The sequence below is a fragment of the Eleutherodactylus coqui genome, chromosome 5 (assembly GCF_035609145.1).
Source record: "Eleutherodactylus coqui strain aEleCoq1 chromosome 5, aEleCoq1.hap1, whole genome shotgun sequence".
Lineage (NCBI taxonomy): Eukaryota > Metazoa > Chordata > Amphibia > Anura > Eleutherodactylidae > Eleutherodactylus > Eleutherodactylus coqui.
The window spans coordinates 68,817,234-68,832,517 of NC_089841.1; the positions used below are offsets into that span (position 1 = coordinate 68,817,234).

General features: G+C 40.4%; 1 protein-coding gene across 3 annotated transcripts in view; it reads right to left on the minus strand.

Moving 5' to 3' along the window:
* LOC136627519 (von Willebrand factor A domain-containing protein 5A-like) overlaps nucleotides 1–15,284 on the minus strand; it is a 93,334-nt gene that overhangs the window by 39,624 nt on the left and 38,426 nt on the right. For all 3 annotated transcript variants that reach the window (XM_066602696.1, XM_066602695.1, XM_066602697.1), the window contains exons 4-14: nucleotides 13,207–13,429; nucleotides 12,268–12,437; nucleotides 11,162–11,297; nucleotides 9,050–9,219; nucleotides 8,795–8,883; nucleotides 8,391–8,535; nucleotides 7,850–7,929; nucleotides 6,568–6,682; nucleotides 6,131–6,289; nucleotides 5,745–5,848; nucleotides 3,793–4,001 (exon numbers count right to left, since the gene is read on the minus strand). In XM_066602696.1, the coding sequence (XP_066458793.1) occupies nucleotides 3,793–4,001; nucleotides 5,745–5,848; nucleotides 6,131–6,289; nucleotides 6,568–6,682; nucleotides 7,850–7,929; nucleotides 8,391–8,535; nucleotides 8,795–8,883; nucleotides 9,050–9,219; nucleotides 11,162–11,297; nucleotides 12,268–12,437; nucleotides 13,207–13,429 (1,600 nt within the window). The remainder of the gene's footprint in view (nucleotides 1–3,792; nucleotides 4,002–5,744; nucleotides 5,849–6,130; nucleotides 6,290–6,567; nucleotides 6,683–7,849; nucleotides 7,930–8,390; nucleotides 8,536–8,794; nucleotides 8,884–9,049; nucleotides 9,220–11,161; nucleotides 11,298–12,267; nucleotides 12,438–13,206; nucleotides 13,430–15,284) is intronic.

A 15,284-nucleotide genomic window follows, 5' to 3' on the forward strand; every position in this document is an offset into this window, starting at 1 on the left:
TTGGTCTCCAACACTGTATTGAAGTTCTACTGAAAGAGCTGCATCTGATTGGCTGAGCACTCAGCCAATCAGAGGCAACTCTCAGCCATTCATTGAATGACAGCTGAGCGCTTCCGGTGATTGGTCACAGCGCTCAGCCAATCACAGGCAGCGCTCGGCCATTCATTAAATTCAATACATACGCATATTTGTAGACAGAACGTAAAGAAGAACGTAGACAGGCTCATTGAAATGGTGCGCAAATAAGCAGGTTTCCTGCGCACTTACTGCGTATTTGTGCCCGCCCATTCACTTCAATGGCTTATTGCAGTGTGTAATATGCCCCAACAAGGTCACGCTGCGTATTTTTTCACGCGATTGTACATCGTGCAAAAAAATATTCTCATGTGCATGAACCCATCAATGGGTTCTATTCACTGTGTATTATGCAGAAGAGACATTTTAATGGGAAATACAATCGGCCCTTTTTTGCTGGTTCCTACAAACTGTTATCATCTGAAATAAAGGAAGTGGTTTGTAACTCGAAAGTGAGACGTGCTGCTAATATTCAGTTTTACCAATGTAATCAGCAGGTTTTAATTTTACAGAAACATATCAATTACTTTCTGTTATGAAAATCATTTAAAAATGTGTTTCACAGTGTAATCGTCCCGTCTAAATGGGCCTACCCCTTAATGTCGCGGCCCCTTTTTTTCCCCATTTTCGTTTTTTCCTCCCCCCTTTAAAAAAATCGTAACTCCTTTATTTATCCATTGACTTATGAAGGCTTGTTTTTTGCAGGACAAGTTGTATTTTTCAATGGTGCTATTTAATGTACCATATAATGTATGTGCGTCTTGTTTCTATGGCACATGATAAGTTTATTCTATGGGTCAGTACGATTGCTATGATACCAAACTTGTGCAGTTTTTTTTTCTTTACTGTACAAATCTCTTTTTTTTTTTCAAAGACATTTAATTTTTTTCAATTTTCTGCGGTCATCTTCTGCGCGCAATAACTTTTTTATTTTTCCGTCGACGTAGTTCCTTGGGGACTCATTTTTTGTGGGATATCCAGTAGTTTCTGTTATTACCAATTTGGAATACATACGACTTTTTGATCGCTTTTTTTCTGGGAGACAGGGTGACTGAAAAAGTGCATTTCTGGCATTCTTTTTTTTTTTTTTTTTTTTTTTAAGACGACGTTCACGGTGCGGGGTAAATAATGTGCTACTTGATAGATCGGACTTTTACGGACACGGCGATACCAAATATGTATTTTTATTTTATGATTTAGATTTTTTAATTATAGATATGGCAAAAGGGGGGTGATTTCAAACTTTTATTACTTTTTTTTTTACAATTAAAAAAACTTTATTGATCTTTTTTTTAAACTTTATTTTTAAGCCCTCCTGGGGGACTACATCATGAGATGCTTTAATCGCTCCTGCAGTATGACGTAATACTCCAATTTGACAGGCAGCCTATCAAGCCACCCCATGGGGATGGCTTGATAGGCAGTCTCCTAAGGCATCCCTGGCTGCCATGGTGCCTGCACGGCTCCCCCGATCTCACTGCGCGGGGGGGGGGGGGGCCATTGCAGCTATTGCCAGCGGGGGTCAGCTGTAGTGAACAGCTGATGCCCGCGCTGTATGAAGAGAGGTCGCCCCGCGAATTACTAATTGGCTTGAAATGGCTGTGAAGCAATCTATCCCCGAGGTTCTTCCCTCGTCTGAAGGTGATAGATGGTCCTGATGTAAGAACTTCTAAATATCTTCTTAACCTCGCCAGCTCCAGGGTCATATGTACCGATCATTCTAATCCTGTGGCCAGAGTTCGATCGTACGTGTGGCACAAGGATTCCATCACGATTCTGGCCTAGAGCATAATTATAGGCTTCCATAACCACTCTCTCTGGATAGCCACGACATATGAATCTGTTCTTCATCTTCATCAATTCTCTTTTGAAACTCTCATCATCAGAGCAGTTCCTTTTAAGTCTGCAGAACTAACCTTTAAGAATCCCTCTTTTTATGGTTGTGGAATGGAAGCTAAGAAGACTGCAGCAGTTGGTTTACAAAAAACCATAGTTTCAAGGTTTCCATTCAAACCTCTGTTAATCAAAAGATCAAGGAACATAATAGTGGACTCGTAGATGCCAGATGTGAACTTAAATCCTAGACAATACACATTGGGAGAGTCCACAAACTCTGAGAAGGACGACAGGGAACCCGAAAATGACCCGGCGCCAACCAAAACCATCGCCATATCCGAGACTAGGCAGATTATCAAAACATCCGAAACTAAATAAGGAACCCATTCCTGTACTTTATTTAAGCATAATATACAAATATTAAAAATAAATATCAATTTAAAAACTATTATAGCTTTTTACCCCTAATAAGGGTGGCTTCACATGAGCATGTTTATGTGGGTACAGTTGTGCGCACAAAAACATGCTTCTATTAGAAACATTGGTTCCCTATAGTGTGTTCACATGTCCGTGTTTTACAGGCCTTCAAACGCATATACCTGCAAAACATAGGACATGCGTGCACCATAGGTCTGTGGTGCGTGTCAATATTCCCCAGCGGGGAGTTCCCTTGTCACAGTGATCAGTGCTAAAGGGACTCCCCGCGGGGAGTAAAGAATTGCCTGCCATAGCTGTGACAGCTGTGGCAGAGGATCGCGATGTTCTCCCACTGCTTTCAATGGGACTGGCACTTCTGCAGTTCCATTGAAAGCAGTGGGCTGCTGACAAGCCCTGCAGGGATTTTGGGAGAAGGGCTCCAAATATAAGCCCTTCTCTGAAATTCATCCCTAGAATGTGTTAAAAACTGAAAAAAACTTATACTCTCCTCTCCTCAGCTGCCAGGACTCAGGCGTGTCTAGACTGTCTTCTCCCTGCACTGCTATGAAAATCTTTCAGCAGGTGGGGATTTAAAATCCCTGCCTGCTGAAAGAGCTGTATCTGATTGATTGGCTGAGCGCTCAGCCAATCACAGGCAGCTCTCAGCCATTTATTCAATGACAGCTGAGTGCTGCCTGTGATTGGTCACAGCACTCAGCTAATCACAGGCAGCACCTGGCCATTCATAGCTGGCCACTCAGCTGTCATTCAATGAATGGACCTAAAGAATGGTCGTGTCAAATTTCATGTTTATATGACACCGGGAAATTAGAGAATTCAATTAGGTACATTACATAGGGGTGCCAATGCTTTTGCACTTAGCATTGAATAATCAATTTGCTTTACTTTTTCTATTTAGGACCTAAAGAATGGTCATGCCAAATTTCATGTTTGTACAACACCAGGAAGTTAGAGAATTAGTGGCGAGAGCATCCTCCCTCTTTGAGCCCTTTGCACTTCAATTGGAGGAACTGCTTCTGGACAGTTAGGGGTTAAACAAATCTCATCCAAAAAAATTTTAACAAAATGTGTAGCAAAACTAACCTGTGGTGCAGATTTTGAATGTCAATTTTGTTGTAGCCATTTCTATTATATACCGTATGCACTGACATGACTAATTGTATTATACAAAAACTGATATGGCTGTTTTATCAGGTGCCAGAATTGAATTAGGCCTCATGTCCACATACTTTTTTTTCTTCAAAATCCTGCTTTCCCGCGGAATCTGGGAACTGTAGACTGGCCGCAGATGGGATGGCTTCCATTGACTTCACTGATATGGTCAGTTCTTTTATATGAGCACTGGTATGGTTGATTATTTTATAGGTGCATTATACTTGATATATTTACATGGCATCATTACTACAGATCCTGGTGTAAATCAGACAGTAAAGAGTTCAGTACCTGGAGCGGGGATGTCTCTTTGGATTGGAGGACCATCCACTGGAGTCTTGGTGTCCTTATTAACAGCTACAAAGGCAGTGAGCGAGGAGATGACTGTAGACTGCAGACTGGTTTCCAGGATTTTCTTCTTCACCTCCTCAGACTTTGAATCATTTCCACTTTCCAGCTGAGAGATTAGACACTTGGCTGCCAGTCTGTGGATGGTGGGTCTAGGAGAAGAAAGGAAGTTAGAAGATGGGTAGATCTGTGCTTTGATTTGTTGTCCGTGGGAAGATGAAACAATACCTTTTACAGCGACAACTATTGAAAGGCAGGATTCCTTCTAGTCAATGTCAGACTTTTTTAACAGGCCTTATAACAATAACTGTGAATTGTGAGCCAGAGCCAGAATTTTCTACTGATGGAGAAGATGACCATGCACAGACAGCTGTTTCATACGGATTGCCCCTCATCAGTGGGCAGCAGGTTTCTGGCGTGACTAGTGAGAGGCCTGTGACATGGCTTAGGAAGGGTCTTGTGTTTCCTTAGGGAGAGCAACTGGAAAGTGTAAGAAGACTTATAAGACCATGCTCCTCTGGGAAATATGCAAATGAGAGGATAGAACAATACCTCTACAGCACCACCTATTGAAAGGCAACCTTCCTGCAAGTCAATGTCAGACCTTTTAACAAGCCTTGTAACAGTGACTGGGAATTGTGAGCCAGAGCCAATATCCTTCCTGACCCACATCTACAGGCCTCTCACTATCCAAGTCAGAAACCTGCTGCACACTGATAAAGGGCAAACACATTGAAACAGTTGTCTGTGCATGGTTATCTTCTCCTTCTGGAGATGATTCTGGCTTTGAACCACAATTCCCAGCCATTGTTACGAGACTTGTTAAAGGGTCTGAATGCGTCCTGTGTGTCGGAGGAGACTGCTAAGAAACTGAGATCTCAGCGGTCAGTTATTGGGTACACTCTTCCTAAACTATATACAGTTACACTATATACAGGTTCTTATATCTGTGAAGAAAAGATATTACAATATAAAGCAAACCTTGTGGTAGACTCTAAATTATCTGACTTCAGTCCTTCTTCTGTAGGCTCTACAACAATTTACAACACCTTCCTAGAGTAGCAGGATGGAAGTTAGTTATTCCTTGGTGCCTTAACCAGGTCTGGATTAAAGGGGTTTTCCCATTACTTAAAATTGCTTCACAACCACTCAGTCCTTCCTGGCTGCTGATAACCAGGACATGTAGCTGCTGCAGGAAATCACTGGCGATGGGTCATTGCTATAGCCAGTAATTGGCCATAGCAGCAGTCACAGGTCCTGGCCAGCAGCAACCAGGAAGGACAGAGTGCTTGAGAATCAATTCTTAGTAATGAGAAAACCCCTTTAAATTTAACCACAAAAGATATTGTATAAAGATATGGACTAGCCTTAACGAAGCCAGGGATCCTCCAGAACCCTTTATAACTGATTGAGTGAAGCGGATAAGCTCCACTGCATATTGTCCAGGTTATCAGCCGCTTTTATATGAGCCTACAGTTTATCTTATGCACAGGGTGAATGTTACATAACTCGCCAAACTGTTTTCATCTGTTAGTACATTTGCCAAGAAGAGGTGAAACCATAGAGTTACGGTTTGTTTTTATTGATCACAATCATTATACTAAAAAGTTTAGATAGGCTTTAGGAGTTTTCCCAAGTCGACCACAAGTGAAGGAGTCTAACCCGTACCATGTTCACAAGCCTGCAGAAGGGTCGGATGGAGGCATTGTGTGATCAAACTGGTGAAGAGGTGAGAGCTGTAATACAGTATAATTGACACCCTTAACACCCCTAGCCGAACACACAGCGGGGATGTTAAATTTGTAATTCAGGTTGTTAATTTTCACGCTGTTTTGTCCCATTACTCTGTAGATTTCTTCTGCATCCCTGTGAATTGTACCATATAAATGAATTACCTTTCAATCTTCTCAACTTTAAGAGTGAAACAAATGGGGTTTTTCAAAAGTTCATCCTTAAAATTGTACTGCAGGCAAACTTCACCCTCCGCTTCAGTCTCCACCTAGGAAATGGAAAGGTAAGCTTTAATGACTTGCCAATGGTGACTAGAGGCTGTGAATACTATGTATAGGCCCAACCAATATAAAGGGTGAAGATGAGGCTTGGGGGTCTTTGGGTATGGATACACTCCTGTACTCTCATTTCGTCTAAAATAAGGGTCAACACTTAATATGGTGATAGTTTTATTTGAACAATAGTTTTATATTTGACCCCAGTTAGGATAAGTAACTGTGAAGTTTTATGAGTGGAGTGTTTTTTGGGGTTTGGACTCGACATTACCTACCTTTCCTTTCAGCTGGGCATAGATAATAGACTTTTGACCCTGGAAGATAGCAGTAGGGACTTTAGACAGAAGAATGGCTTCCATGCCAGAAGGAAGGGACCAAGTCAGTGAGACATTCTTCACAATGGGCTGTAAGGAACATTTCAGAGCCCGAAGAACCTAGTAGAGGAAAAAAGTTTTGTAATTTATTTCTTAAAACAATTGGACTTCCATATCCAAAATGTCATTACCGCTTTATTGGTTGGGTTAATCTGTACAATCATATTTATTATTATTGGGAAGTTTATCAGTAAAAGGGCATATGTGAACAAATACTGAATTGATGCCTATTGTACCAGATACAATCCTCATTGGGATCTAACAGAGTGTACATGCTAATGACAACAATACCAGAAAGTCAAGGAGGAAAGAGTCCAACACAGAAGACCGACACTCACCTTGGTCTGCATTCTGTCTTTGCCAGTGATGAACTCAAATATTCCACTTCCTGCTCTGGCCATGCCCTTGATGAGGGATGTGGAGGCTCCTTCACCAATGCCAAATGTGAAGCATCTACACAGAAATCAAGAATATGAAGGTCACAATGTAATAAATGATATAATTCACCCGTATAAAAATGAATTTACCCACGAACTTTATGTATGTTATTGTAAAATGTAATGCAAAGTGTATGATGGTGATGCTCATGAATTTATCAATCACTTTTTCATCTATTTTAGTGCATGTTCTCCACTCTGACCTCAAAACCATGATCAATCAAGAGCAATGTTAGCTTATCGGCCTGTATTTGGCCCAATTTCTTGTGGTTTTAGTTGCCAGGTAACTAGCCTCTGGAAATAGTTCCTTTTTTTCACCATTGAAGGACCAAAAATATTAATTAAGAGCTATTCAACTATGAAACAATATGGAATCTGTATAAAATCAATGGGCCTTCATGGATGATACACTACATTATCCATTGATTCATCATGTATTGTTTCACTAGAGAAAGATGCATGGGCCATTATAGTTCCATAATGTACATCTCTAGAGTCAACCATTTAATAAACCTATCCACCACCAGGTAGTGGGTTGAACAACAGGAACTTTATGGTGATTACAGCAGGAAAGCAAGCAGCAAGATGAATACCTGGTCAGGTCTTTGTTGGAAGACAGCATCCACATGAGCTGTTGTTATGTTAAAAAATGTAGGGTTTCTGCTTGTACAAAGATACTTGATGGTGGGTCAGTCAAAGCAAAATCTTTGTGGAACTATAATGCTGGTTGAGAAATATGGAACATCTTACTAAGTTATTTTACAAGGCTTCTTTGAGATGGGATTAGGGCTTTGGGTCCAATGACTTGAGAAAAAAAGGTTGTCCAAGTTATAACATCTCGGTACAACTCCTTCCCAATGGAGTAACATAAATAGTAATAAACTCACCTCTTCTTCCTCGCTATCGATCACTAAGCTCTGTTATTGGTTGAAGCCCCTGTGACGTCCAGTGAAAGGGGCAAGACTGCAGCTGAAAACACAGACTGGAGCGGGGGATCATGTAACAGCGCTAGACACAGCGGGAGCGGGGAGAGGTGAGCATATCACTATTTGTTAGGTTACTCAATGGGGAAGGTGTTGTAATGAGATGTTATAACTTGGAAAATCCCTTCAATGTTGCAAAGAAAGTTGGAAGGAAATGCATGGAGATTGAAACAATGACATAAGAGGATTGTTGATATTACCGGTGGGTATTAGAATTTTTCTGGACTTCATTGACCACTTCTTTTGTGTTTCCAACCTCTCCATCCGTGAAGAGAAAAACCTTAAAAAGATCGTAAATAAAAAAAAAGTACCAAATTTATCACAGAACGGCAAAATCATTCTACATTTCCAAACAGAGTAGGAGTAGAACTACTACAGTCAAGTGCTATAAAAATCATAACAAAAATGAGAGTGCGAGCTGAGTGAGTGTGCATATTTCATTCTTATGCACGTGTTACATGGTAAAACCTTTTCAAAGAACACCTCTTTGAGAAGACAATCTCCCATCTAGACAAAAACATCCATCACTGGTGTACAATGATAAAGTACATGAATGGGAAGGTTCATAGACCCTATGAAAATACTAGTGGACCATCTTTGTCTGTTGAGTCCCTGTACAGCACCACATATTAAATGTAACATGGACAGATACCTGGATATTGAGCAGACAGAGTGAATTACAGTGGTTCCAGCACTCACAGATAAAACCCAAAGCAGGTTCTGATTCTTTGAGTGACTAACCTGTCGTGGGTGGTCTGGCATCCCAGCAGTACCATAGATTTTCTTTAACGGTCTCAGGATTTCTGTTCCTCCAAAGTTGGCTTTCATCTCATTGACCTTTGTAACAGCTTCTTCCATAGATTGTTGTGTATACTCCTTACTCTCCCTGAAGAACACAAAAAGTAATAAAATGCTTAATAATGAAATAACAGAGTTAAATAATAAGCACTATATTGTCTTATGGCTCAAGAATCCATGGCTGGAGGATCAATTGGGAGGAGTTTTCATGATGAAAGGCTACCATGATGAGTGTCATTGTATAGAAGTGATAAAAAGTACAATCTAACCTTTACCTTGCTCCAAAAAGTTTACAAAAATGTATACATGTACAGATGTGATACCAAAAACATTTATATTAAACTCACATGAAGAAAGACTCAAAATCTGAACCAAATCCAAAGATATTAAAGTAGCAACCGAGAGGCAAACTCTTCAAAAGAAGGACCAGGGTCTCCTGCATAAGAAACAGAAAGAAAACTGTGTGACTTGATAGATTAAAGGAATAGAACACTGTATGTCCCCTCTAGTAAATAAGGTATGCGGGTTATATTCTAAACCATTTACAATGGCTACTAAGTAGATGTTCTCTCCCATTGGTCCCCTGGAATCAGCTCACTGACCTTCGCACTTTGAATACGTTGTGGCGCATTTGGCTCTGAGTTCATTGGACACTCCATACTCCCAGACCGGTCCACCACAAAGATAAACTCCCCACAGTTTGTTTGTTCCTGTCCAGCGGGGAAACTGGGATAGAAGTTCAACATGGCAACAGACTCGGTCATCAAAGATCCTACAGAATAGGGAAACAATTTACGTACAATAGAAAGAAAAAAGACAGAGTCTTCATGTATGGCCATATTTATATGCGGAAATATAGGAGGAATGTCACATCTTTCAGGCATGTCCTGTCAGTAGAACCATGAAAATTAAGCTTGCCTGCTTCGAGCAATCTTTACTTGTTAGATGGGTCCTTTTACAACAAGCTAATCACAAAGTTTCCTGCTCCTGTGACTTTCAACAATCAACTGAACTCTATGTGGAAACCTCACAGTTAGAGTTGAACTTTCCTACAACGCCACCATACAGGAATTAAGCATTGTACAGTACACATTCACATCATTGGTTTGTTCATGTAATACAGGTTATGACAGGTCCTCCAGAGTGAGACATCCTCTTTGTAGCCACTCTTCAGGATCCTCATCTCTTGACCAGAAAATTAGTTTTGGAAAAAAAGACAATCTCTTTAAGAAACCACATGAAAAAGGGCAAACATTTCAAAGCTCATCTCCTTGAACATGTCATTTATTCTATGAAGGAAAGCTCAGTCTGTAAAGTTGAGGACATCAGTGGTAGGTTGTATGTAGGACAAATGTCAGTCACAATTACCAGCTTCAGAGTGCCTTTACTGAAACATCTCTAACTCTTCAGCCAATGGTCCAAGTGTTCATTTGAGAGCGTTCTTCCCAAGGATGTTCTTCATTATAAAGGTTGCGATTGGCATTCACTATTTGGATAAACAGTCTAGTTTCATGCATTGTATATTTGTGAGGACCTATACTGCAGCAGGACCTCTGGCCACATGGCCATTCTCTGCAGGTCCTCAAGAAAGTAAGATAATAGTTCTGTTGTGCTTACATCCTGTGCTTGATTACTGATCATTTACAATGCCTCTGTGGTTCTCCAGTGCAATTCCTATGCTCAACTAACATGGTGCTGAGGTGGTGCAGCCTTAAAATGCCATTATTGGTGAGGAGTTACATGGTGATTGCTGCACAGCAGCATAAGAAGACATAGGCATAGGTTTGTAGAGTTATTTGGATGGACCTTGTGGCATAAACTATATTAGGCAAAGGCTCTTTCCACCAAAAGAGAGTTTCGCCTTTTTTTAGTACTAAGCTAGTGCCATAGCCAAATAGTGAGGGAGCAATGGTTGATGTTAAAGGTATGACTTGGACTTGTGGCTCAACAAAGAACATAGCTTTTGTCCATAAAGGAATCCAATATAAATACAATTCCCCAATTGATGACTGGGTCTAGCACTAATAACACATCCCAATCTAGCCGTACAAGATCTGTCTGTACAGTACACCCTTCGTCCTGGAAATAGAACTAAAGACTTGTTTCAGCAACTTAGTACTCCTACATCATGCATTGGATGCTCTGAATGGAGACTTGATTGGTTAATGTAATTGTGTTAGGAATTCGAGACATGGTACATGACAATCCGCTAGTTTCAGCACTTGGACAGAGAGGAGGAAAATTTGTTTACCTTGCTGGAAAGTTATCAAAACCAGCTGATGATATTATCATCATTCTTTACATTTTTGTTAGCCTGCAGAAGGTATCATATCTGCACAAATATTAACCTTAACATGTCCAGAAGTTGTGTCCCAGGGTTTCTTTTGGATCCCTGAAAACAGGAAGAAACTGTAGACTTTCATTTGTCAAACGAAGACCAATAAGGTCTCCATTTCACAATGTTTGCGTTATATTTGGAGGATTGAATAATGTAATCAGCTATGCTATTCTATCCTTCAAATACAATGAAAACCTTGAAAAAGAGGATCTTATTGGTCTCTGTGCAACAAATGAAAGTCTTTTGTTCTGTCCCAGGGTTCCATCCGAATACTGATTTCGGGGATCTCAACAGACGCCTGGAACAAAACCTCAACCTTACTGATAGTGTAACACTTAGAGTAGGTTAGGGTCATGATACAATGCATATAAGTTACCTGATGGTTCTGGCTCCTTGGCAGCATCAGAAGATACCTGCCCGGCCTCCACAGTCACACTTGGTTTGTTCATCTCTGAGTAATAAGCAAGGAGCTCAACGTCACGCTCAAACTTGTGTCCCTCAGCCAGTGATACCTGGAAATATTTGAAGACTCACCATAAAATAAATCACATTCACTAATAGAGATATGCAGTTTTTTTAAATAATATTACCTGATATAGAGTTTCTATGATAAAGCCAACTACAGTAGCTACCAAATGCTAGAAACTAACAGAAACCTGCTAAAACACAGACCAGAACTTGCAGAACTTGTCTCCTCTTTAGTTATGTAAGCCCGTGGTTTTGTCTGAATGCCATTTTAACATTTCAGACGAAACCCTGGGATGGACGCCAGAGATGGGTTGTAACATGCATTCTAAATGAAGCCTTACAGCTACATTTTTAGGTATAAATGGTGACGGGAGAGATCTCTGTATTGATCCCAGATACAGTATATTTATACATAGTTATTAGGTCGCCCCTTGGCCGTCTTTTTTCTAATCTACATAGCTGTAATTTTGATAACCTCTCTGGATATTATAGTCCACCCATTCTATTTATTACTTTTATTGCTCACCTTTGAACCCACTGAAGCTCAACTAAGAGCCTGCCATAGTGTCCATATAACTGCAGCCATGGTCCATGCTGGGTCAGTTTATCCCAGAGCAATCACTATCCTGATTACATAAAGAATGAGTTCAGTATCTGCCTAGACACCCTGCAGCTTAATAGTTAGTACTTGCTTACTTGTAAGACTCCAAAGCACTAAAAAAATTTACAAATGTATATCGTATATCAGTTTAGTAAGTCGAAAGATGTTAAGATTTTTTAATTTGGAATCTCATTAATAAGGTTTTCCTATTCTTTTGATGCTGTCTAGGATAAACAGGTCTATAATTCTGTTTCCCTTCACAGTCATATCATTACTTGACAGAATTCTGTCTTCTGCCGCCATCAGTAGGATGAGCTCACTGTATATGGATTTATACAGCTGTACTTTTTGAATTCTACCGCAAATTCACGAAGAATGTATCCAGTATGCACAGCTCTGAGCTATCCACTCACCTTGGCTGCAGTCTTGTCCTCATTAGTGTACTCCACAGGGCTGATATCACAGTTGGACACTATCTTGGCAATGCCGTATGCAGACTGGAAATGAGCGCTCACACTCAGGGTGTATGGGATCTCTCCAATAGGCACCTGTGGACGGGTGGCAGTCACACTCACATCATGTTCTGCATGGGAATGAGGAAAAAGGAGAAAAGCAGGAAAAGTAAATCGGTCTGATGGATCAGAATAGAATGTGATTATTGTTATGTATCATCATCCACCATCATCACCCATCATTCACTATTACATGTATATGCAATCAACTATGGTTACCTTCTAGCCTCATCTTTCATGTTCAGAATTGTCATGTTTTATTATCCTCTTCATCCAGTAGATCACATATCATCCATCCTCATCACCTACTCCATCACTATTATCCACCCTTCATCCTGCTTTCTATCATACTTTTCACCTAGGACCATCACATATTACCATCCAGCCTCACCATCTGTGGACATTCTTAGACCATCATCTACTGTATTATGTCTAATGTATCCACCATTACTAAAATTAATTACCCCCGTCATGCATCATCATCTGCTCCTCCTAATTGTCATTTTCTATCACCCTTTTAATCTATCATCATCATTTATAATCATCATCTATGCTCATGTTTATACCATCATCCTACTCATCCATCTTTGCTGAAATCAGTCGTCCTTCTTCTCTATCATTGTTATCGATCATCATCACCACTCAGCCCTCATTTTTCATTATTCTTGTTATTATTCATAATCCTCATTTTTCATCATCCATGGCACGTCTTTTTTAGGACAAACTCATATGGTTCACAGTATATCATTAGTGGTATTGGCATGTATGCCTTTGATAACAAAATGGCTTTAAAAACCATGAAGCTTTTTCAGACCCCTAGTTGATATTTGGTAGAGTTACCTTTTGGGGTGTACCTAGGGTTGAGGATAGCAGGAAGTACAAAACGAACAGCTCCATCTGCCTCGACTGGAAGCTCCCGCACATATTTTAAGGTCACTGCAGCCTCCTGACCAGGCGGTAGGTTTCCAACGTTGCAGCTGAAAACATCAGCTGAGCTCTCATCTTCTTCCAGCAGAAAAGCCTGTTGGCCTTGTTTGATGGCCTCATCGTAGGTTTTGTGAGCCTAGAGAAAGAGAAAGAAGGGCTATGAGATAAAACATCAGGATCTGTTATCTGGGTAGATTAGATAATGATTGCTGATTAAACAGTGGTAATCTCCCAGTAATCCCTGCTGCTTCAGTGTCTACACAGATATTGTTTGGAGATTTGCACTATGGGAAGTGGTTTCTTTATACCAGCTACCTAATGTAGGAAATACTCCCCATTATTGAAGCTCAGTTGAGCCATTTGGGGTGTTTTATTTTCAATAGCAAACAGCAGAATTGTAACTTTCACTGTGAGGTAAAATACAGACCTTAACTTCAAATCAGTCCAAGATAAGTAACCCAACGTATTTTCAAAGTGACTCAACTATTTATGTACAGCAGAGTAAACATATATATGAACTGTATAGTGGTGTTTAAAAGTTGGAAATACTCCTTGTTTCACTTTCTTCACCAAGTAATGCAAATATAATTTCTTGCTAAAAGCTTCTTTTGGCCAGTAAAGCAGCAATGCCATCAACTAGTATTTTGTAATCTTCAGTATCTTTCTCTGGTAGCCTAGCTAGAACTAGCAGTGACCAGTGGTGTTTTACATTACAAGACTTAATTGTATTCTGTTTTAATCTCTTAACGAGTTTTGATGGATATATCCATTATGGGTCGCAATGCGTTGTATGAAGCGGGATCAGGAGCCTGGGGCTTTGTTAAGGCTCTGAGAACTGCTGTAAATTTTATCCTATGATGTGTATATTGTATTACCAGCAACTTAATAGGCTTCTGGTAAAAAATAATTTGCTACAAAGCTGAATCATTGCAGTATGTTGTACAAGCGATCAGACGATTACAAGTTCACGTCTCCTTTGGGAACTAGTAAATATAAGTTCAATAAAGAAAAATTAGTCTGTTAGAAACGTAAGAAAATCAAAGCAGCAAAAAATTTACATAAATTGGTATCATTATCATGTGCATAAAAGTTTGAAATATCAAATATTGCATTATTTTTCAAGCATGGTGAATACTGTAAGAAAAAAAAGTATACAGTGCCAGAATTGCAGGGGTTTTTTGTCACACTACCACTAAAAGAAAAAATTGAATAAACAAAAATCCAAAAATGTCATATGTACCCCATTGGTACCAATAAAAGCTACCTCTTGCTCCACAAAAAACAAGCCCTCATACAATCAAATCGACAGAAAGCATAAAAGAAGCTATGGGGGATCAAAATGTGGTGGCAAAGAAGTTTTTAGAAATGTTTATATTTTTAAATATAGTAAGACATATATATATATTTATTACACACACACATACACATATACACGCACACACATGTACACACTCAGTGGCAAAAAAAAAAAAAAGATTGCACCCAAATAGATATGTCAGTTTGCAGCAAAACGCGATAAGAAGTTATGTCTCAGGGTGCATTCACACGAACGTATATCGGCTCGGTTTTCACGCCAAGCCGATATACGTTGGCTCTCTCTGCAGGGGGGGGGGGGGGGGGGAGGATGGAAGAGCCAGGAGCAGGAACTGAGCTCCCGCCCCCTCTCTGCCTCCTCTCCACCCCTTTGCACTATTTGCAATGGGGAGAGGCAGGACAGGGGCGGGGCTAATTCAGCCCACTTTGCTCCGCCCCCATCCCGCCTCCTCTCATTGCAAATAGTGCAGAGGGGCGGAGAGGAGGCAGAGAGGGGGCAGGAGCTCAGTTCCTGCTCCTGGCTCTTCCATCCTCCCCCCCCTGCACACGAGGACGACGTATATCGGCTCGGCGTGAAAACCGAGCCGATATACGTTCATGTGAATGCACCCTTAGGCAGCTAAATGACAGACATTTTATTTAATTTCTGAGACCTGTTGCTTGAGATACTAATCACA